This window comes from Meles meles, chromosome X (genome assembly GCF_922984935.1).
Source record: "Meles meles chromosome X, mMelMel3.1 paternal haplotype, whole genome shotgun sequence".
Lineage (NCBI taxonomy): Eukaryota > Metazoa > Chordata > Mammalia > Carnivora > Mustelidae > Meles > Meles meles.
The window spans coordinates 127,945,831-127,969,462 of NC_060087.1; the positions used below are offsets into that span (position 1 = coordinate 127,945,831).

At 55.0% G+C, this 23,632-nt stretch overlaps 2 protein-coding genes across 4 annotated transcripts in view; both read left to right on the forward strand.

The window, feature by feature from the left end:
- The window catches only part of TMEM185A (transmembrane protein 185A), a 35,825-nt gene extending 18,336 nt beyond the window's left edge, over positions 1-17,489 (forward strand). The window contains exons 2-9 of one of the 3 annotated variants that reach the window (XM_045995641.1): positions 1,821-1,997; positions 5,011-5,218; positions 10,704-10,787; positions 13,824-14,000; positions 14,522-14,645; positions 15,798-15,996; positions 16,860-17,026; positions 17,205-17,489. In XM_045995641.1, the coding sequence (XP_045851597.1) occupies positions 1,821-1,997; positions 5,011-5,218; positions 10,704-10,787; positions 13,824-14,000; positions 14,522-14,645; positions 15,798-15,996; positions 16,860-16,989 (1,099 nt within the window). In that variant the 3' untranslated portion in view covers positions 16,990-17,026; positions 17,205-17,489. Of the gene's footprint in view, positions 1-1,820; positions 1,998-5,010; positions 5,219-10,703; positions 10,788-13,823; positions 14,001-14,521; positions 14,646-15,797; positions 15,997-16,859 lie in introns of all 3 variants that reach the window. The other 2 variants (XM_045995640.1, XM_045995642.1) reach the window with 2 other exon arrangements.
- An 80-nt stretch (positions 17,490-17,569) lies between these two features.
- On the forward strand, positions 17,570-21,487 carry LOC123935147 (heat shock transcription factor, X-linked-like). Its single transcript, XM_045995639.1, has 2 exons — positions 17,570-19,643; positions 20,753-21,487. The coding sequence occupies exons 1-2, from the start codon at positions 19,068-19,070 to the stop codon at positions 21,470-21,472; spliced, it is 1,296 nt and encodes a 431-aa protein (XP_045851595.1). The 5' UTR covers positions 17,570-19,067; the 3' UTR covers positions 21,473-21,487.
- The last annotated feature ends 2,145 nt before the right edge of the window (positions 21,488-23,632 follow it).

Sequence of the window (23,632 nt, forward strand, 5' to 3'; positions counted from 1 at the left end):
CCGACACACTAATACCCCTATTTTAAGGTGACCTGATTGGTAACCTTAATTCCAACTACAGAGTCCTTTCATGTTAGTACCTAGATTAGTGTTTGATTAGCCAGGAGACAGGAATTTGGGGGAACACCTTTAGAATTCTGCCGACCATGGTTATGCCACTTGATAGGAACAATATCCTGGATTACCCAGGTGGATGCAGTCTATCACATGAGCTCCTAAGCAGAGAGCTTTCACTAGAAGCAGGAGCGATGTGGCAGAAGCAGAAGTCAGAAGAACTCTAAGTGTGAGAAAGATTCCATATGCTGTTGCTGGCTCTTAGATGTAAAGGCTTATGCGCAGGGATCAGAGAGGGTCTCAGGGGTCCAAGAGCAGCTGCAAGCTGACAGCGCGTGAAGAAACTGAGACCTCAGTCCTCCAGCCGCAAGAAACCAAATTGCCGGCAACCTGAATGAACTTGGAAGCAGATTCTTCCCGGGATCCCTTGATAAGAGCCCAGCTGACTGACGTCTTGGTTTCAGCCGTATAAGCATCTGAGCAGCCAAACCAACCAAGCTTTTCTGGACTTCTAACATATACAATTGTGAGATAATAAATTTATATTGTTTTAACCTGCGAAGTCTGTGGTGATTCATTAGAGCAACAATAGAGGACTAGAACAGATGTTAATATGCCACTCCAGCTTTCTTTTGGTTGATGCTTGCTTGCTATAACTTTTTCTCTCCTTTCAGTTTTAATCTGTGATTGTATAGATAGATGAAGTGTGTTTCTTTTTTTTTTAAAGATTTTATTTATTTATTTGACAGGCAGAGATCACAGGTAGGCAGAGAGAGAGAGGAAGGGAAGCAGGCTCCCTGTTGAGCAGAGAGCCCGATGCAGGACTCGATCCCAGGACCCTGGGATCACGACCCGAGCCGAAGTCAGAGGCTTTAACCCACTAAGCCACCCAGGCGCCCCAGGAAGTCCCTTTTATGTGAAATGTGAGTGTGTATGTATAATCTGTTCAGTCACAGAAAGTATAATATAGGTACTAAAATGTTACTGTATCTGAACACGGCAGATTAAAAATGCCATACTGGGGCACCTGGGTGGCTCAGTGGGTTAAAGCCTCTGCCTTCGGTTTGGGTCATGATCTCAGGGTCTTGGGATCGAGTCCTGCATTGGGCTCTCTGCTCCGTGGGGAGCCTGCTTCCCTGCTCTCTCTCTGCCTGCCTCTGTGCCCACTTGTGAGCTCTGTCTGTCAAATAAATAAAATCTTTAAAAAATAAATAAAAATGCTATACCTTTTTAAAAATAAAATAATTAGCTGGTGACAAAACTTGACCATATCTTAAACATGTGAGCCTTTTTCAGTCTCCGTGTTTTAGTACATCTAGTTCCTTCTGCTTGGAATGCTCCCTCCTCTCACAGTCTTTCCTGCCCAGCAGCTTTGCACATATCTTTCCACATATCTTCCGGAACCAGCTCCGGGGCCATCACTTGACCTGCTTCTTCAAGTCCCCAGACAGAATCCAGATTTCTTCTGGGTTCCCATCCCACTCCGTCCTTGCTCTATTCCAGCACATACCAGGCTGTATTACAATTCTGTGATTCTGTGTGGCCGCCCTCCTACCAGGAAGCCCTGGAAAGCAGGGAACTTATTTTAGTCTCCTTTATGTTTCGCTAATCCCCTAACATAGTATGTCTATGACATAGAACTTTTTAATACATGATGTTGAATTAGTGACTCTTCACACTTGTCAACAATACTGCTGTTATGACTCTCCATTCTAGTATCACATATTTGTAAAAGTGAGTCTTTAATCATTTTACTTTTCTCCTAGTAAATTCCTCATCTACGCCTGTCTCCTGCTGTTCTCTGTGCTGCTGGCCCTTCGTCTGGATGGCATCATTCAGTGGAGTTACTGGGCCGTCTTTGCTCCAATATGGCTGTGGAAGTTGATGGTCATTGTTGGAGCCTCAGTTGGAACCGGAGTCTGGGCACGAAATCCCCAATATCGGTAATACTGCTTTATGTAACTCATTGATCTCCACCCCAAGGGAACAGTGTCTTGTTTTTCACTTTTGATTAAGTAAGGACTATTTTTTTCCTGCCTGTCTGGGGTTTTATAGGAACTATAATACAAGCAAACTGGGTTCTGTTCTAAGTTTTTTCAAAATTAGGGGTTTGATATGCATTTTTAAATAAAAGCTGTGTCATCTGGGGTACTTAAGATCCTAGCCAGCCCACAGAAGCCAGCGTAATCTAAAATACATCCAAAATGTCGAACTGTTGCACCATGCTAGGCTAGGAAGCATAAAAGTATCGTGTTTTCAGGAGCAATCCTATAAAACAGAAGCCTGGCTTTGGTCATCAGGGATCTATCTGTCTCCTGTTTTGTCCTGGAATTGGGGTTTCCCTTGTCCCAATCTCCTAGTCCTGGGGTTTTAGGACTGTTAGCGGTATGTATGTTGGGGGGTAGCTTGGCTAGGAAACAGTGAGTCAGTGAGCCAGGAAAAGAGGAAGCCCAGACGCTGTGAAGGAGAACAGAGCCTTTGCGGGCTGGGCAGAGGGGTAAACTTTACCTTTAACACCCTGTGCCTTTCTTCTCGGCTGCCTCAGCTCGTTCAAGTTCCTAGAGTTGGCTCAGCTCTGGAATACAGCCTAGTACTGCTGGGGCCCGAAGAGTCTCTGCCCCCTCGCAGAGGCTGGCACTTCAGAAAGGGAAAAGGGAACCTTGAGGGGCTGTCCTCAGCGTTCAGCAGGAAGACGGGGAGGGGAGGAGTGCCTGGTGGGCAGGCGGGACACATGCAGCTGCTCATGTGGAGGAAGTGCAGATGTTTCGGTCTTGACTGCTTTAGAAATAAGAGTTAGCCCGTGTCACATACATAGCCACATGCGTATCTAAGAACTTTAAAATAGTCCCAACAGAGAGCCTTGGCAGATGGGGGACATTTGTGTGTAGCTGTTTTAAAGTCCTTAGACTTTCCTTTTTCTTTTTTAAGATTACCTGTGTAGCTGACAAATCTTTTCTTTTTTATAAAATATTTTCAGATATCTAATATTTTTGACTCAAAGAATGAAAAGTTAAATAAACCGTTTAGGGTCCACTAATTGATACGAAGAACCTATTTGAGCTTTGCCATATTGGTTTAAGTTAAGATTTTTTAGAGCGAGGAAAGGCGCTATGTGTGTGTCATTGAACGTAGTGAGTGTGGAGGTGTGATCATTTGGTGTTCACACTCCCCGGTGGACCGTTGCTAGGTCCTGTACGGGTGACCACTGGTTTCATTTTCTCTGTGTCCTAACCTCGGGTGTATTTATCATCAGGAATATACATCATAAAATGTTTACCTGTATTTCGAATGAAGCACTGTAGACCTTCCAAATGCATTTTTTTTAAGTTTTACAGTTTTTTTTTGTTTGTTTATTTACAGCATCACAGTGTTCATTGTTTTGGCATCACACCGAGTGCTCCATGCAGTACGTGCCCTCCCTATTACCCACCACCTAGTTCCTCAACCTCCCACCCCCCCCACCCCTTCAAAACCCTCTGGTTGTTTTTCAGAGTCCATAGTCTCTCATGGTTCATCTCCCCTTCCAGTTTCCCTCAACTCCCTCTCCTCTCCATCTCCCCATGTCCTCCATGTTATTTGTTATGCTCCACAAATAAGTGAGACCATATGATACTTGACTCTCTCTGCTTGACTTATTTCACTCAGCATAATTTCTTCCAGTCCCATCCATGTTGCTACAAAAGTTGGGTATTCATCCTTTCTGATGGAGGCATAATACTCCATTGTGTATATGGACCACATCTTCCTTATCCATTCATCCGTTGAAGGGCATCTTGGTTCTTTCCACAGTTTGGCGACCGTGGCCATTGCTGCAATAAACATTGGGGTACAGATGGCCCTTCTTTTCACGACACCTGTATCTTTGGGGTAAATACCCAGCAGTGCAATTGCAGGGTCATAGGGAAGCTCTATTCTTAATTTCTTCAGGAATCTCCACACTGTTCTCCAAAGTGGCTGCACTAACTTGCATTCCCACCAACAGTGTAAGAGGGTTCCCCTTTCTCCACATCCTCTCCAACACATGTTGTTTCCTGTCTTGCTAATTTTGGCCATTCTAACTGGTGTCAGGTGGTATCTCAATGTAGTTTTAATTTGAATCTTCCTGATGGCTAGTGATGGTGAACATTTTTTCATGTGTCTGATAGCCATCCAAATGCATTTTTAAGCATATTCCTGATTAACGGCCTAATTTTTCAGTTGTTAATCTGATAAGTTCCTGCATGATACTTAAATAGCTAATTAAACTGATTTTGTTTAAAAACAGTTTTAACTGCTCTTCCTTCTCTTTAATCTGCAGGTGTTAATTCATCTTCATGGAATAGAAAGGAAAATAAAAAGATGGAATAGAAAGGAATAGAAAGGAAATAAATAGAAAGGAATAGAAAGGAAAGTAAAAAGATGTTCATAATCTCATCAGTATTTTTAAATAGCACCTAACAATAGTTACTATATATTCTTGAAATATAACCCACAGCTTATTTAAAAAAAGCCAGTTACTTTTATAGTATTGCATGGAATGTGATTTACATGGTTTTTAATTTATTAAGAGATGAGGATCTCGAGATTTAAGGGATATTTGTCTGTTTTTAGTAGTAGAAGCCATCAGCTTGAATCATCTTGGAAGTAGTTGAATTTAAAGTTATGAATAAAAGCATTTACATTTACTGTCAGGGAAGGAATAACTCTGGCTCTTACTTCTGAGAATATCGTTATCCAGTTAAAACTGTGGTTTGGCTGTAATGTTCCTTTACCGTCACGTGGTAATTTGGGGCATTTGAAAGATTGCCCATTAAAAATTAAGTTTAAGTTTGCTTTCTACCTAACTTCCTTTGCTTTATGTCGAATTGATAAATACCACTTATAGCATCCAGAAGCTGGTATTTGCCCTGGACTGCCTTCCTGTTTTGGAGATGCTGAACTGAGTATTTTTCTTCTTCTTCTAATGTCCCTTTTCAGAGCAGAAGGAGAAACATGTGTGGAGTTTAAAGCCATGTTAATTGCCGTGGGCATCCACTTGCTCCTGTTGATGTTCGAAGTTCTGGTATGTGACAGGATTGAGAGAGGAAGCCATTTCTGGCTTCTGGTCTTCATGCCGCTGTTCTTCGTCTCCCCGGTGTCCGTGGCAGCTTGTGTCTGGGGCTTTCGACATGACAGGTCACTGGAGGTGAGATTTCATATATTTAAGAATGTTTTAAAAAGTAAAATCTTTTGGTCTGTTATTGAAATGTAGATTTCTTGTCCTTCCTTGGGAAGAGATAAGTCATTAACTCCAGATTATGGTGTGTAGGGAAACAAAAGCTGATGCGTATAATCATGGTTCTCTTTTTTGACTTAGGACGCAGGCTTTTCGCCCAAGCCCTCAGGCTCCATCCGGCCCCGCCCGGTGGCTTCCCCTGGCCACCTGTGTGGGTCAGGCTTCTCCTGAGAAACAGAGCCAATGGGAGAGGTGGGGAATGGGAGAAGGGAGGGAGAAAGGAAGAGAAAGAGGGGAGGGAGAGCACGACTGATTACTTCTGTGGAGCTTGGCTCACACACTTGTGGGGCTGACAGGCCTGAAATTCAGGGGGCGGACCAGCCGGCAGGAGACGCGGCCTGAGTTGGTGCTGCCGTCCTGAGACAGAGTCTCCAGGAAGCCTCAGGCCCTCTAACTCATTTGATGAAACCACCCGGAGTACCGAGGGTGACCTTTACTGGAAGGCAGTCCTTCTGCTGCAGTACCTAGACTCCTGCCTGATGCGGGAAGCGGTCCTGTGTGGGCCCAGTCACTGGGCCCCCGCAGAGCCCGGGGTCTGGCGCTTCGTCTGCTCGCTCCGTGGCTTCAAGCCCGACATAGGGCAGACACGGCTGAATACAAAAGCCGCGCAAGCAGCCTTAATACTAGGATCGGAAATGAGCGCAGGTCACATTGGCCGAGCACTCACTGTGCACCAGGCGCCTGGCTGGTCCCTTCCCGCTCGGCAGGGCCTTCGTAGAGGGGCACCACCACCCCTCGAAGCAGGTGCAGCGGCCGCCCCTGTTTTGTGACGGGGAAGGGATCTGTTCCTGGCCATTCGTTCAGGGGCAGGACCGGGGCCAGGACCCCGTGTCCGTCAACTTGACTCCGGAGCCTGCCCGCTGAACCGCACGGAAGCTGAGGGCCCAAAGCCCTCTCCAGATGGGGCGAGGGGAGACCCAGATGCTAGGGAGGCTTTGTTCTCAGCTGGGTGAGTGACAAGCGGAGGAAGGAGAATGGCTGTGGGGCTGGAAGGCTCCTGGATAGAGGGCGCGTGAGAGAGCAAGGCTCTGTGGGAACCCATGGGAACAGGAGCCTGAGCGCAGGACGCTTGGTCTTCACCGGGGAGAGGGCACGGGCCTGGGGGTGGTGTGGCTGCTCTGCTGCCGTCTGAGGGCCCACTCTCCCCTCCCTGCCTTTCCCCCAGCCGTCCACACCCCGGCCACCTGTCTGCAAGCCCCCTCTGGCTGCTTGCCAGTGGGAGGAACACTGTCATGAAGGAGTACAGTTAAGAAAAAAGCTGTCTGGAGGATTCCCTGGGTGACAGTCAGGAGAGCAAGGTGGGGAAGCACAGAGACCCTCCTTGCCGCCTGAGCAACTTGGTACCTGTTCAGCCTCTGCCCGGTGCTCCTCCCCGCTTCAGGCAGACCCTCGTCCCTTCCTGTTCCTCGGCATTTGCTCCTGTGCCCCTCCTGTAGCTTGGGCTCTCTCATCTGAAAGAGAAAGCAAAATGACAGCAGCAAAAGCTTCTCGGTCCTCTGTTTGGCTCTTGTGCCTTTCTCGTCGTTTAAGAAAGGCTCCCTCCAGCAGAGCCCATCTGACCTCGGGCGCCCTGATCAGCCTCCTACCTGCCGGACGCTGGCCAGATCCAGCAGGCCCTCTCAGTCCGCTTTCTCGGGCCACCAGCCATGCTGTGGCTTCTGACACTGCTGGGCCTTTCACTAGACCGGCACCCTCTGCTTTGGCTCTGTTGTTGCTGCTGAGGATTCTAGGCTTGGGTTTTCTGTCCTCGCTGTGCACGTCTGGGAGCCACACTGCACGTGGTGTTGCTGACTTCCTGTCTCGGCCGCCACTTCCGTGCTGTCGTCTCCCGTCTGCGGTCGAACGCAGATTTCCGTGTCAGCTCCAGACGCCTCCAGCGTCACCTGAATCTGTATCTCTGTGCAGGGCAAAGGCACCATTTCCACCCAGTCACCCTCACTGTTCTCCTTTTTTTTTTTTTTATTTGACAGAAATCACAACTAGACAGGCAGGCAGAGAGAGAGGAGGAAGCAGCTCCCCACGGAGCAGAGAGCCCGATGCGGGGCTCGATCCCAGGACCCTGAGATCATGACCTGAGCCGAAGGCAGAGGCTTTAACCCACCGAGCCACCTGGGCGCCCCCTCACTGTTCTCCTTTATGCCCCTGTTGCTCTGCGTGGTTTCTCTAGCACCTGTGCCCATGAAGAAAAACCAAGCTTTAAAAATCCTTTGCAGAAGCTTACATTAAGCAGGATCACAGCGATCACACATTCCACATACTCCCTATTTGGCTCAGCGTTTCTCAGTGAGGGAGGGACATGTGCCTCTTTGATAGGAAACGTTTTGTTCAACAGGACTGGCTCGTGCATGGCTGGGTGCTTCTGCCTGACCTCTGCCGACTACATGCTGGTGGAGGGGCTCTCCCCACAGGCGTGTGAGAGACCCAGGGCACTGCTGTGCCATTCCTGGCCTCTTGCCGGGGTGCGAGCAGTGTCGCCCCGGTCGCAAAGCTCCGAGAGAGCCATCTAAGTGCGGTTGGATAGGGACCCAGGAGGAAGTTTCAGGTACATGTAAAAATGTGGAACTTTGTTTCTTAGGATGTTAAAGTGTACGCAAGTGCTAGGACGCCACTGAGCATGAAACCATCTTTTCCTAGTATGGAGTTACAAAATGTAAGTTGTTCATGTGGTCATGCTGGGTGTTCCTACCCAGAGGAAGCAGCGTCAGGTCGGGAGTTGAGCTCCCCCTTGGTGCTTGTGTCCCAGGAGGAAGAGCGCTGTTCGCTAGGGGGTGGCTGGGGGAGGCTGGGGGATGGGCCTGCGCAGAGATGTGAAGGAAGAGTGGGGCTTGCCAGGGCGCCCTCTGCAGGTGGGGAAGGGGATGGTATTTTCCAGGGAGAGGGACTCACGCATATAAGGGCATAGAGGCGGAAGAAAATCCGTGTCACGCTGAGTGAACTCTGGTTACCTCAGTGTGACTGGAGCACGGTTTTGCAAGATGCAGAGACTTCTAGAAATGGATGTTGGTGACAGTTGCACACCAGTATGAATGTACTTAGTGCTGCTGACCTGTCCAGCTAAAGATGGTTTAGACTCTAAGTTTTCCCCTGTATGTATTTTACCACAATAAAAAAAAAATTGCCTGGAGCATGAAGGGGAAAGGAGAGAGTGGTGGGAGCCAGGGGAAAGGAGGGCTGTAGAGAGGAGCTGGGCCGAGTAGGGGCCACATCCTCACTCCTCAGAGCATGTGCTGAGCTGCCCCAGGGCGACATAGTACCCTCCCAGGGCACTGTGGGATACTGGACATTTTTGAGGGAAAAGCTGTGATACCAACCGGCAGTGGGGATACCTCCAAGTAGTTGACAGTTTTATTATTCAGTCGCCCTCCATTAGTTTCGGTGACAGTGGAGAGCAGCGGGGCTGTTGGCAGTTGCAGTGAGGAGGAGGTAGTGCTCTGCAAGAGCCTGTCTGGAGAACAGCTCCCCAGGGTGGTGGTGTCTTTTTTTGCCCCAAAGACTTTTTTATTTATTTATTTATTTATCTGTCAGAGAGAGGGAGAAAACACAAGCAGGCAGAGTGGCAGGCAGAGGCAGAGGGAGAAGCAGGCTCCCTGCTCAGCGGGAGTCCCTGATGTGGGACTGGATCCGAGGACCCTGGGATCATGAACCCAGCTGAACGCAGAGGCTTAACCCACTGAGCCACCCAGGCGTCCCAAGGGAGATGGTGTCTTAAGAAATGGTGCAGCACCCAACAGGCACACACGTCCTTGGAGGAATTAGGTATGGTTATTTAGGAATGAAATAAAAATCTTACTTTTCTTTTGATTTATGGGAGTTGCTATTTTTTTAGATGGCTACTTAGGGCATAAATACTAAGTTTCAATCTAATTGCTTGACCCAATGGAACTGTTAAGGATTTCTTTCAGCCCAGAGCCCTAGGAAAGAATTGCTCCCTCACAGAAATGCCCTGTGAATGCAGCGCTTCGGGGAAGCTCTGGGCCAGACGAGATGGCTTCCTGTGATTTTCGGTTCATAGGCAGTGGCAGCCCAGGGAAGAGCAGCGAGTGCTGCCACCAGAAGCAAGCCGGCCGGGGGTGTTTGGGAGCAGGGAGCCTTCCAGAGTGGAGGCTGGGAGGCTCGTCGGGGGGGCGTTGGAGGCGTCGTGTGGGGTGGTGAGGAGAAAGGCCTGATGAGGCAGCTGTCGCCGGAGTGGTAGAGAGGACAGGCCGTGGTGGCTGAGCATGTAGCAGTGGAAAAGGAGTACAGGGTGCTCCCGGCCGTGCGGCTTGGGTCCTGGGCTGCCACGGTGCCTGACAGCAAGGTGGGAGGCTCTGAAGGGAGGGGTGCAGGGTAAAGGTGTGAGGGGCTGATGGGCTCAGTCTGGGACCAGCTCTGGCTGATGCGCGTCTAGGACAGCTGGGTCAGAGCCCGCAGGAGCTCACCCGAGCCAGGGCCGTGGGCTCAGGGCGACCAAGTGAAGGCCTATGTGTTTGCATCCGTGTCTCTCTAGCGGGGACAGAAGACCAAGTTGAAGGCCCTGGGGGGCCTGGGTTCAAAGAGAGGAGACTGAAGAGGAGCCACAAGAGCAGCAGGAGGAGACGAGACCGTGCGGGGCTCCTGGCCAGAGATGCCGTGTGGGTGCCCCGTAGGGCGACCTGACACAGGTGGTCTGTGCCGTAGAGGTTACTGTCAACCTTGACAGAGCAGTTGCTCGTGGTCGGGGCCGGAGGCCGGATCGGGGTGCTGGGAGCGCGGAATGCCAGGGGAGGCCGCGGAGGCTGGTGCATCCACGCTGTGTCGTGGAGCTTGATGGCAGCAGAGTGCTAGGGCCAGGAGGGGCCGTCCGCTCCAGCGAGGGATGGGCTTATTTGGTCTTGGGGTTCTTTGTGTTTAATGGGAATAGAGTTGAACTTGTTTCTGTGCTTCTGGGAGGGATCGGTGGAACAGGAGGGGTTAACGATGCAATAAAGAATCCATAATTGATGTCTCGATGGGACATGGTCCTCGGGTCCTCGAGGAGCCAGACAGGAAGGCGTGGAGAGCTGAGCCGGGGGTACGAGAAAGAAGTGCAGGTACGGAACAGGGATGGCTGTGGGGAGGGGCAGGAAGGACACTGCCTGCGTCTGCCGCGGATTGCCTCTACCGGCCAGCCCAGAAACGAGGTTATTGTTCAGGAGAGCATGAGGGGCAGCGCAGCCGCGAGGCAGAGGGGACGAGGCGGGAGACCGGCTGGCAGGCTTCTTGCTGCCGCTGCATCGCTTCACTCCTCTGGCGTGGAAAATCAGGAGGTCCCAGTATAGCTTCATAGGACTTTTACCGTATTATAATGTGCATTGCCTCTTAGTGTGTTAGCGCCAAATTATTGCAGTATTGAATACAACTTTGACTTTGTTTAACTGATTCTTCTCTTCATTTTTAGTTAGAAATACTGTGTTCTGTCAACATCCTGCAGTTTATATTCATTGCCTTAAGACTGGACAAGATCATCCACTGGCCCTGGCTTGTATGTAACCTTTTAAATCCTTAAATAAACTTTTTTTTTAATTATAAAAGTAATTTGTGTTCATTGTAGAAAACTTGGGAAAGACAGGCTTGGGTAACGGAATGATAATCCCCCATAACCCATGGGGAGAGAGCGCGGCTAGTGTGCGGGGTTCCCTGTGCCGGACGTTACCACTTCCGGAGGGCAGCTGAGCCCCCGCCGTCACGCACCGTTATGGGTGCAGCTCTCGCATCCTGACACATCGTGAGCCGCTTCCCCTGGCAACAAAAGGTCTTTATAAGCATAATTTTTAAGGTTTAATTGATGCAATATTTTTCCAATGCGTTTACCAAGCCGTCCCCTTCTGAATATTGAAGTTGAACTAGTGTAATTATAAATCATGATGTTACATATATTTTTGTGCCTAAAAATCTTTGCCTGATTTTTTTCATTGTTTTCTCAGGAAAGACTCCAGAGACAGTATTACTGGGCCAGAGGGTGGGAACTTTTTGAGATTTTGAAAGACAGACTGCACTCCCAACTTGCTTTCTAAGATAGTTGTGCCACTGTACCCTCATGCAGAGGGCGAGGTCTAAGTCCTGCTCAGAGCCTGTGGCTTCAGTTCCTGGGCATTTGGTCGAAGTTGCCTGTGTAGATGGATAGAAGTGGGGGGGTGGCTGGAGGTACGTACACGGCAGGCTGTGGCCAGAGAAGCCAGCAGCCCTTGCACTTCTGCCACAAATGCCTAGAAGGCAGGTGAGAACCAACACAGAGGAGGCGCGTGGGCTCTCGGGGGGGTCGTGTTGCGGTTCGGGTTTTCCCCCCTGCTGCTTGATATGTACTTTTGCATATAAGACATTTTCTGTTATGAACATGGTTTACCCCTTAAAAAAAAGTACCAAGTATAGCAAAAATAGAAGATCCTCATTTGGTGACGGGGAAGAAAATAAAGGAACATAGTCACCGCCATAATAAATAAAGGTAGAACTCATCACCTCTTCCCAAAGACTTTGATAAAACAGCTGTAATACGAAATGTTTGGGTACCTGCCCTCCATCTTTAGGGTGCTGTATCTGGAGAGGGGTAATTGGGTACAGGATTTTCTGTTGTGATATGAAGGAAACTAATCTGAGTAAGACCAACATTTTAGTGTAAGGTGCAATCAGAAAAAAAAAAAAGATGAGGAATTATGAATGTTTTCTGTAGGTGTGCAGAGAGATTTTTCCAGCCCCAGTCCTGGGCAGGCCCCAGCAGATGGAACAGTCTGGTGGCATGCTTCTTGCAGTGATCAGGAGAGACCGAGAGAGGCCACTATGATCGGGGCGGGGGGGGGGGTGCGCTAAGCGAGCAAAGGGGCACAGGGAAGAGCCCTCTGTAGACTGTACAGCAAAACCTACCATCAGGAACTCCAGCTACTCGGGAGGATTAACAGGCACACACCAACTCAAGTCATAGGTCTAAAAACAAAATGGAAAACCAAAGAACTGGCTGAAGAAAATATAGGAGAAAATCTTTGGGAACCTGGGGTTAGATGAGAAATCACTACAAGTGGCACTGACAATAAGGTCCATTAAAGAAGCTCAGAATTGAAATGAAATGAGTGAAAAGACAGGCCACAGAGTAAGAGAAAATATTTGCAAAGCACATGTCCAAATGAGGACTTGTATCCAAAACATCTAAACTCTCAAAAAACAAACAACCTAATTTTAAAATTGACAGAAGACTTGAAAAGACAATTCACAAAGAGGATGGACATATGGCAGATAAGCGGACGGACAGGACCTCATTACCCAGCAGGGAAAGGCACATCAAGGTCAGGAGGTCCTGCGAGATGCTCATCGGAAGGGCGGAGCTTAAACAGGATGCAGGGCACAGAGGAGTGGGGGAGGGATGGGGACACGCACATCGCTGGTGGGGATGCCGAGTTGGAGAGGCACTTGGAGAAATAGTTTGGCCATTTCATGTGAAGTTAAGCACAGAGTGGACATAGGATTTCGCAGTGCCAGTCCGGGGTGTGTCCCCTAGAGGAATGACGCTGTCCGGCCACATGAAAACCCACGCTTGAGTGTTGGTGGCAGCTTCAGTTGGGACAGCCCAAAGCGGGAAAGCACCCAGATTTCCTTCCGCGGGTACTGGACACACAGGCAGTGGCGCCCCCACCCTCTGGAACGCGGTGGTGGGGCGGTCAAGAGAAGCAGCCTGCGGCCGCACGCAACAGAAGGGAGGGACTTCACAGGCTCTGTGGGCAAGAGCGGGCCGTCTCAGGAGGCAGCGCCGTGCAATGCTCTGGGGACAGCACAGCGTAGTGAGAGGGTCAGTGGGTGCCAGGCGTTGGGGTTGGGGTGAGGGGATGAGGCCGACAGACGGCACAAGGGAGTCCTGTGGGTGAAGCGACTGTCCCGTATCCTGCCTGAGGACACACCGCTCTGCACATGCGTGTGTGAGAGGTCATAGGCCTGTGCACCAAGAGAAGAGTCAGCTTACTGTTTGATAACGAGACAGAAGGATGCTGGACAGACCCATGGGGCAGCCCAAGAGGGAGAAAGATTACACAGGGGAGCCCGCGAGGCCCCAGGGCTTCTCCGGCGCGCTCGTGTGGGGGTGAAGCAAGGCGTTTCTGGTGCAACAGCAGCAGGTGTGGAAGTCTCCCAGGCGCGGTGGCTGGGACCGGGTGGCAGAGCCCTAGGGGTGTCCATGCACCTGTAAATGGAGGGCAGCCTCGGCCGGGGCGGGGGCCCACGGCCACCGAGAGGGGGTGTCAGGGTAAGGTGGGGTGAGTGCACGGGGCGGGGGTCAGGCCGCCCTATTTCCCTTGGGGTAGAGCCAGGTGCAGACTGACTGAGCTCCTGTCCTAGGAGGACAGCTGCCAGGCTCTTCATCCTGAGAGTGGCCCACAACAGTGTGTGCCCTGGAGCAGGCGGTGGCCCCAGGCCATCCTTGGCGGCGGTTCACCCGGGCACGGTCTTAACTGCAGGCATCTGCCGAGGGCGTGGCTGTGCCTGCCTTCAGGTGCTGGGCACAGAACATTCAGACTTGGTTCTCTCCTCCTTCCCTCAGGTCGTGTGTGTCCCTCTGTGGATTCTCATGTCCTTTCTGTGCCTGGTGGTCCTCTATTACATCGTGTGGTCCGTCCTGTTCCTGCGCTCCATGGATGTGATTGCAGAACAGCGAAGGACACACATAACAATGGCACTGAGCTGGATGACCATCGTCGTGCCTCTCCTCACGTTTGAGGTGAGCTTCCGGCAGCAGAGCTCTTCGGGCCCTGAAGCCCACCCTTCCCCGACGGCCTTCCCAGGGCCTGGGAGCCATAGCCCGGGAGGGGGTGGAGGGGTGGAGGGGGTGAGGGAGAATTAAGCGGCCTTGTTTGGGGCAGGGTGAGAAGTAGTCTGGTAGCTGTCCTGCAGCAGCCTGTGTGGGCGGGTTTGCCTCCGGGAGGAGGGACTTGCTGGGTTCTGGTACTGAGCTCCCCGCTAGAGACTGGGCGCGGGTGCCTCTAGAACAAACCCCACCCAGCAGGAGCTTCCCGTAACAGTCCTGGTGTTGGAAACTTCCCCAGTGCACAGATTTTGCTTCATCCTGAAGTGGTATAAGTTTGTCTTGTGCTTCCCCTCAGAATAGAGGGTTTCTCTCGTCTCCTGTGGAACCGACCTTTCCTCTCATGAGACCCGAAGAGGGAAGGGTGGACTGGCCTCAGACGCTGTCCGTCCTCAGATGCCTTATCAACAGAACCTCAACGATTTCTCTTTCCTTAGATCCTGTTGGTTCACAAACTGGACGGCCACAACGCATTCTCTTGTATCCCGATATTTGTCCCTCTCTGGCTTTCCTTGATCACTCTGATGGCAACCACATTTGGACAGAAGGGAGGAAACCACTGTACGTACTCAGCACTTCAGAAGCTCTTGACCTGTGTGTGTATGTGTGTGTCTGTGTCTGTGTGTGTGTCTGTGTGCCTGTGGCCGCACTCTATGAAAGGATGAGCCTGAGGGTCCCAGTTAAGGAGGTTGCCCAAGGAAGTTCTGGAACCTTCCAAGGGAGGGGTGAGCTGTTAACCTCACTCTCCCTGCCCTGCACTGTGACCTCCCTAGAGGCGTACTCTGCCATCTGAGGTAGGGCTGACCATGGCAGGTGGCCGCCCGGCCCTGTCCGCCCTGCTGCAGTGTGAGGGTCAGGACACCTGCTTCCTGGGGGCTCCCAAGGATTAGATAAAAATCCACACTGCCCACCGAACCCCAGGAGTGCTCTTAAGGTCTGTGTCCTGCTGGCTCTCCCCAGGGACATTATTGACATCACTATGGCTTGTCAGCGGTGCCCTGCTTGCCCTCTCTTCTCTCCACCTGCGTGACGGCACATTCGGTTTTGAAGTGATCTTTGACAACGCTTCCTTCCTCACTAGACTGTAGGTAGCCCCGGAGCATGCCATTCTGGAAGCCAGGGAGCTGGAATGGGGGTTGTGCCCTGGGAGAGCCGGCACTGAGCTGATGGTCCTGTGGTAGAGCAGGAGCAGGCCTCAGAGAGGGAGCTTTGCGGGGCCCTGTGAGCTCAGGCTGCCTGCCGGCCTGGACCAGCATGCCTGCCAGATGCCGACAGAAGCCCCTTTTCTGGTTGCCATTCTTGCCATGCTTTGTCCTGTGTGAGCATGTCCCGTGTGGGGAAGACGAGAGGAGGCTGATGTGGTTTTGCTGCCGCAGGTATCTATCCGAGATGTGCTGGAGCCGTCCCATCACTGGCGCCCCCGTCAGAGGGCCCGGGAGGCCTGTGCCTGAGGGCACCCGCCTCCCCTGATCTCTGGCAAGGTCACAGTGCTCCCTGGGGTCGTGGCCCGTGTGGAAAGCCCACTCAGAGAGCCAGGGAGCCACAGGCCTTTCTTCTTCCCTCAGTGGGCATTCAGGCTTCGCTCGATCATCGTTGCTAAGGCAGCAGGAGAAAGCATTACATTGTATGAGCAAAACTTCACGTTCAGGAAAGGAAAGTGACACGAGAGTCAGTGGAGGCCAGTGTTTGAAAAAGTGCATCTTTCCTTTTCAGGGTGGTTTGGTATTCGCAAGGATTTCTGTCAGTTTCTGCTTGAAATCTTCCCATTTTTGAGAGAATATGGAAACATTTCCTACGACCTCCATCATGAAGATAATGAGGAAACGGAAGAAACCCCAGTTCCAGAACCTCCTAAAATTGCTCCGATGTTTCGGAAGAAGACCAGGGTGGTCATCACCCAGAGCCCTGGGAAGTATGTCCTCCCACCTCCCAAATTAAATATCGAAATGCCAGATTAGACACACTCCCTCGAACAGAGTGCAAGTGGACCGGGACGCACGCTGTCTTCTACCCTCCTCTGCCTCTCCGTTTACCCCACCCAGAACTGGAACTGGAGCGGGGGCTCCAGGGACTTCCATCTCATGCCTTGTTTGCACTCAATGCCTACCAGTGACTCACCGTGACGGGACGCACACAGGGCAGGGGACGGGCGCGCGCAGTGTGGGCTGGGAGGGGTTGTCGGCGGCTGTGGGTGTGATGGAGGGACCACGGGTGAGAAGGAGAAAGCGATCCCCTCTGGGCAGGCACCTCAGGAGCTAGCTTGGCTCTGTTACGGATGGCTGATGAGGCCAGAGAAGGAACTGGTTTTCAAAGTGCTAAAATTCCCATCAAAAGTGTTCTTTGAAAATGTTTCTTTAAACCAGGCTGGCCTCACCACATAGCTTCGCATCTGCCATTGGGGTGCAGTCAGCAGGCGCTGTCACCCAAGTTCCGGGGGCCCCTTGCGCCCGCAGCACCCTTTCTGTGTGGCTCCTGCAGGGGGCGCTTTCTCCCTGGGCAGCGCAGACAGCAGTTTTTAATGGCCCCATTGCTGAGCCCTTTCTAATGGAGTGACTCCGTGCCTGTATAGTATTTATACAAATATTTTAGCATTGTAATATACCGTGTCAAATCCTAGTCCTGTACAGTATATTCTGTTAAAGTATTTTTTTACGAGCTTGTATCGGAGACATAAGGTGTCCTGTTGCAGAAGTAGAAGTTGCTGGCACACCTGTCCCGCCCGGGGGCGTGATGTCATCAGGGCACATCATCATTTCCCCCTTGAAATCCGTACAGTAGCTGCTGCCGCCAGAACAGCCACAAAAAGCAAGAAATGGTCTGGGCTTCGCCTACGTGCTGGGAGCACCGGCTGTCAGACAACAATCACGCGCCGCCTGAAACGAGAAATGCAGGACAGAACAGCTGAGACCAGGAACAGCCATTGGAAGCGGGGATTTGTTAAGGTCTGAGGCCTTGTGTCTGCCCTTGACAGAAGCCCTTCCTGCTGGTCCCAGACCTTTCTTGAGGAGAGCAGTGGCTCCCAGGGTGGCGAGGTTGCAGGGGGAGCCCTGAGTCAAGGCAGAAGCAAGCAGCCCTCCAGGCTAAGAGCCTTCAGGGAGAACAAGCAGCCCTTTGTTCCAGGAGGGGAAAGGAGCACCAACAATCTCACCCAGGACGAGACGGAAGGATTTTACGTGTGCAGCTGCTGCCGTGGCTGAACCCGGCTCAACGGGTGTCCAGCACACACACAAGCGCGCGCACGCACACACACACGTGTGAGACACACGGGCTCCCGCGAGCCTGCGGTCCCTAGGGTAGAGGGAACGCTCGGGATGACGAAGCCTTTCCTGCTTGTGTGGAACAAATGTAGCGCAATCCACTACTTTTCCTCCCTGCAGCTGTTCAATAAACTGGTTCCTCCTTTTCCATGGTACCGTGTGCATCTGACATTAGAGGTGGTTCAGGCCACAGGGATGCTCTCAGCCCGCAGGAAAATACCCTCTAGTGGCTAAGGGGGGCCGGGGTGCAGGGGGGCTGGTGAACAGCTCTAATGCACGTGCAGGGACAGCCTGAACACGGAGCTTGTGGAGGGAAAGACGGACGCCCTGGAGCCTCGACCAGTGGCCCAGGACACCCCTGCCGACTCCACGACAGCTCAGGAGCCCCATGACACTACTCTTAAGCCCCAGGCCAGTCTGAACCCGTGACGTGCGCTTGTCGTGGTCCCGAGGCAGCGCCCGGTGACGGCAGCCGCTGGTGCTGCTCCCGCCTACATCGGTTGCCCTGGGACCTCTGTCCAGCAGCCCCAGCTGTCTCGGCATTTTCCCGGGCACTGAGCTAGGGTGGCATTTCAGCCCGCGGTTTGTACCTCCTGGAGATGGGGTGAGGCCCCGTGGGGAGCCCCAGGCCACAGACTCTATTTCCTATTTGCTGCTAGACAAAATAGCCTCCAGTCTGGAGGTGTCTGCTGCGTGGAAATCTCTGGAAACTCACTGAGTTCCATGCCCACAATCGAGTTAGGGAGGGAGTGCCTGGGGGGAGGTGGGCCTACACGTGAGGAGAATGTGCTAGAAGGCTTCTCTGCATGGCCTCCTCTTCTGGATCCTCCAGGCCCCAGAGCCCAGAAAAGGATCCCGGAGCTCAAACCCTGGCCACCAACCAGGACGGGTGTCCCTGCCATCGTCAGTGGAGGAAAGGAAAGGAAGCCAGCCGGTGTGAGGCCAGCAGCTCTGGGCCTGCCCCACAGTCTGCCTGGGAGGTGGTGGCAGGGTGCGGAGGGGGGCGCGTGCAGGCTGAGGAGAGGCAAGGAATGAGAAGGCCTCCTCCTTCCGTCCTCCTCCTCCTTCCTCCTCCTCTCCCTCCTCCTCCTCCTCCTCCTCCTCTTCTTCCTCGTCCATCTGCAGGGTGGTGGTGGGACACCTGGCTAACCCGTTCACCTAAGCAGCCATCGGCCATGTGGCCTCTGGGGACCCATGGCGTGGGTGGACTAGGAGGGTCTCCGAGGAGGACCTCAGCCCCCTGTTGGGACGATGCTAAAAGGCCCGCGTAGACCGCACCCTTGACCGTGGACACCCGCCCCAGCCTCTGCCCCCTGCTTGAAAGCGTGCATCTCATTAGGGGCTCTCGAGGCCCCCGGGCCCAGAGAACAACGTCTGACCTCTCGGGGGACGCAGGCCAGTGGAGGTCAGCCGGCACCCGGGGAGACAGGTGCGGGATGGAAGGACGGTTTGGGGTTGGCCCCGGATGTTGGGTGCGTTACTTTAAAGCCGTAGACGAGGGTCCCCTTGCCCAGGGAAGGACCGGGTGTGACCAGAATGTCAGCGTGCTGACAGGTCACTCGTGTGGCTGGCCCTTTATCAGGTCACTGGCTGGCTAGCTTGTGATGTCACCCCCAAGTAGCCAGAGCCCCTTTGTGATGTCCCCGGGCCGCCCTGTTATCAAGGGGTGCTGCCGGCCACGCCGCACTGCAGGTCTACAGGAAGGAGGGACGCGCCGGAGCGGAGTATGTCCAGCAAGGAGAAGCGGGGTCCGCCGGGCCCGGCGCGGGGCTCGGGGCCGCCGCCCTCCCCTCCAGAAGCGGGGGCTCCTGCCCCTGCTCCTGCCGCCGTGGGCTCGGAGAGCAGCGCTCCTCCAGCACAGCCTCCTCTCACCCTGGCGCAGCCGATGTCCCCTGGGGACCCTGGCTTCAGGCTGCTGCTGGAGGAAAACGCTTTCCAGGCCTTGACCCAAGAGCCTCTGCTGAAAAGGCCACGCACCTCCCGGGACGCCCTGTCGGTGGGAGAAGGAAGCCTCCTCTGCCTGCCCTTTCCCAAGAAGCTGTGGGCCGTCGTCAACAGCGCCCAGTTTGCGTCCATTTGGTGGGCCAAGGATGGCACCTGCATAGGCATCAACGAGAAGCTGTTTCAGAAGGAGGTTTTGGAGAGGGAGGGTCCGGACAAAGTGTTCGAAACGGACTGTATGAAGAGTTTCGTCCGCCAGCTCAACCTGTATGGATTCAGCAAACTGCGCCGGGACGTCCACACATCCATCTGCCTCACCAGCTTTCTCACCGGAGGGGCCCCTGTCCACGTCCTGAGCAAGGTAACGGGGGCCGAGCCGCCAGGCTCCGGGGTGCTGGGGTCGGCGGGGAGACAGCCCCCCGGGACCGCCTCCTGGGCATCGGGGGCCCGGGTCTCCCTCTGGGCGGTGGGGTCGGCGACCGAGACCCAATGTGGGGAAAGTGCCCAGGATGGGGCCGAGGGTGTCGGGGTGCCTTCTTCAAGGGCCCGCGCGATGGGCCCGCCGCCGACCCGGCGGACACTCAGTGGAGGGCACTGGGAATAGGTAAGAGAGCAGACGCTCAGAGCTCTGCTCACAAGGGAGAAACGGTCTCTCCTTTTTCCCCTTTCTTCTGCGACCCTCCCCCCAGCCCGCCGCGTTTCCCCTTTCTCTAAGTTTGTGTCTTTTGGCTGGGTGTGACTGTGAGGCGATGGGCATCGGGGGATGCCCACACGTGAGGGAAGTCGTCGCTCTGGGCGCCCGCAACGGCGCGCTGCCTGTCCTGCCCATGCCCGAACCCTCCGCAAACACTGGATCGTCCCGCCCTGATGCTCGGGGGGCGGGGGGACCCCCACGTCCCCAGGGACCGTGAGTGTGCCCGCGTGGGGCTCCCGCAGCTCTCAGCCGTCGCCGAGGCGGGTGGACGGGCCCCTTTCGTGAACTAGCGGTGTCCCCTGGGCGTCTGGGGGCTGTGCTGCCCCAAAGCCCTTTGGAAGCCTGTGGAGGCTGAACGAGCGGGCGCGCTTCCCAAGCCCAGCGGGCCCCTGGACGCCCAGAGCCGGGGACTCCCGGCCAGGGCGTGCTTCTGCGGCCAGCGGACCTGGGCTCGGACAGCCGCCCGGTCTCCCGCCCCCGTCTGCCAATTCCGAGGCTCCCTTCCTTGGACTCCAAGCCCCCCTCCTTTGGACGTGGATGCTGACCCAGTAGGCCACTTGGAGTCTTGGCCCCAGGTGACGTGGGTGTCCTAAGTGAGCGAGGGCGGACGACGGGAAAGCGAGCACACGGCTTCCCGCCCAGACCGGGACCTTTCCCCAAGAGGCCTCAGGGCCTACCGCTGCCTCTGACCACAGAGCGGCCCCGATCCGGCTGCCGCTTGCGATCAACTCTGTTGTGACACGGACTCTCTTGTCCTCTTTCCGTTTGCCCCGCAGTTACAGTTCTACAGGAGCCCCTTCTTCCAGAGAGACTGTCCTCACCTGCTCCTGAGGATGAAGAGGAGGGTGGCCGTGAAATCCACACTAAGGCAAATGGAAAGCGAGCCCGAGCCCGACGCCCTGGGCGTCCCCCCAGCGGCACCGACACCCGGCCTGCGACACGAGGGAGTCCTGTCCTCTGCCGGGGACCCGCCGCAGCCAGAGAGCAGCCCACAGGGCGACGGCCCCACCATCCGGGTCAGGAGCGACTCGGCCCCTCCTGCCATGCTCGGCGCGGCGGCCAGGACCACCGTGCCCGACACCCACGCCGCAGCAGGCCGGGCCGTGGACGGCCAGCTCCAGGGCGCCCAGGCGCCCATCCCCCTCATGACGTATGTGGCCCAGCCCGCGACCTCCCCCTGGGTCTGTGTCACCCTGCCTCCCGCACAGATACACCCTTACGCTTCGGTTCTGGGCCTTGCCCCCGGGCTCCCCGTGCTCCTCCCCGTGCCCACCGTGCAGCTCCCCATGGCTGGGCTGCTGCCGCTTTACCAGCCCTGGGTCCACGGCGTGGCCGCCGTGCCTGGTGTGGCTGCTGGACCCGTCGCCCCCGTGACCGTGCTTATTCACCCCCCGAGCCCCTTCCACTGCTGTCCGGACAGCCGCTGTATCCCGGAGTACCTGCCACCGACCGCTGGGCCCCCCGATTACCCCCGCTGCGCACACCACCGCAGCTAGGGGCCGTCTGCTTGTCGGGAATCAGGCAGGTTAATAAAATGTGTCAGAAAGGGAGCCCCTTTCGGATGAACCCCAGTGCTCTTGGCCTCTGCGATGTTTCCTTCTTAGCAGCGGGCTAGGCCTCAGCTTTCTGCTTGCGCAGTCGAGAATTTGGCACGACGCCCCTCCTGGTGGATGAAGGGGCCCAGGGGACCCTCGGTCAGGCCCCTCGGGTTTCCGCCACCGCTCCTGAGAAAGGCCTCCGTGCAGCGCCTGACGGGTCCGAGAAGCTGGCATCGGGGGCCGAGGGCTCACCGCGGCAGCGTTTTCCTGGCCGAGCAGGCGCCCTTCCCCGTCGTGCCGGGGCCCTTGTATGACAGGACCTTCCCTTGACCCACGAGGAGAGGTCAGGTCGCACCTCATAGGAGGGGGAAAAGGTGGCCCGACAGTCCTGCAGCACCCAGAGGCGGGTGGGGACCGTCGCCTCCGAGTGCTGCGGGTTTGCAGTGCAGAGGGCGCCTGCTGGTGTCTGGAGGACAGGATGCATGGGTGGCTCTTCCTGCTCCTGTCGGAGGAGCTGGTGACTTTTGCCCTTTGCTCCCCATCCTCTTTCTCTTCTGAACTCAACACGTCGCGCGCGTCATGCTCCCACTGGGGAGGAAACCACCTCTGGCTCCCAGGGCGCGCAGCGCCTCGAGAACGCGCACTCTGCACCGTGAGCCTCCTCAAAGACCGATTGTCTCAAGGAGCACAGGCAACGGGCACCCAGGCTCCCACCGTGGCCCTCACGGGCCATAGACCATACCAGATGGGCTCTGGAACCAGGCAGAGGGAGAGAGGGGGAAAAGCAACCATCCCCAGAACCGAGAGACACCTCTGTCCTTACTTTCTCCACTGGGCAGGGGTAGGGAGACCCCCTGAGCAGGGGAAGAGCCCATAAGCGAATGGACACATGGCAACGGCAAACAGGGGCCCCCGTCACCCCGAGGCTAGAGCGGCCCTGACCTTGGCCCGTCTAGCCTGTCCCAGGCTGCTCCCTTGGGAACTGACGCTCACCAGTGGGTCCTCAACCCCTTTCCAGAGAGGTCTTGACCTGGGAATGCCTTAGCTCTTGGGAGGCGCACTTGTCTCTTCCTCCCTGCCTTGGACTCGCACGGGGCTCCGGATCCCGAACCACACGGCGTTCTGAACCCCAACCCCCTATAAACCTCCACCCGCGGGAAGCCTGATGACATGCACGTCTCCACAGAAAGGGGCCAAAGGGGCCGAAGGGCCCGGTGGTCACCTGGGGCCTCTGCTCTTCAGACAGGGTGTGGTCGCATGGACACAACCTAGAAGGCGTGGCCTCGGGGCCAGACCCATCCCACACTTCTTCCCACCGCTCAGTCCCGCTTGAGCGCTGACCCTAACAGCCTTTGCTGATGGAACCTGGCTGGCCCGGAGCCCTCCTGCGCTGGGCCAGGGGACGGCACTCTGAGCTCACCCGGGAGGGAGCTGGGCACGAAAGCTTCCCGGGGGCTGAGCCGAGGCGGCCACAGAGGTCTTGGAGGCAACCGGTGCTCGGGGGGAACAGGAGAGGCCATGCTGCGTGTTACTCTCTTTTCTTTTAAGGTCTTATTTCTTAGAGGGAGAGCAAGCCAGAGCTGGGGAAGGAGCAGAAGGGGAGGCAGAGCGAGGGGAAGGAAGCTCAAGCGGACTCCATTCTGAGCGGGGAGCCAGACACAGGCAGAGGCCAGGAGCCCGCGATCATGGCCCGAGCTCAGACCCGAAGTCAGACGCTCCATCCACCGAGCACCCTGGGCGCCCTGGCTCTTACTTTGGTTCCCAGGATACCATCCTAGGTGAGGCCGTCTGGGAAGGTGGAAGGGCAGTTTGAACAGTAAGGGTGGCCTAAGGAGGGCCGTGGGCAGTGTGCTGCCAAGTTCGAGAGTCGGGACGTTTGATACCCACGTGGGAGAGCCGGGTGACTTTGGCGGCCGTGGACTCTCTTCCCGCGGAGCGTTGCCCAAGCCTCCTCCATGCTGGGCTGCGGTCAGGTCTGCTCCTCAGTGGGCCCCCACCGTCTCCGCTAGGCTCCCTTGCTCTCTGTCCCTTCTTTGCAGAAGGGGCCAAGCGGTGACAGAGCTGAGAGGGGAGAGGAGCCGGAGCCCTTCACCCCCTGAATGGCCACCCCAAGGAAAC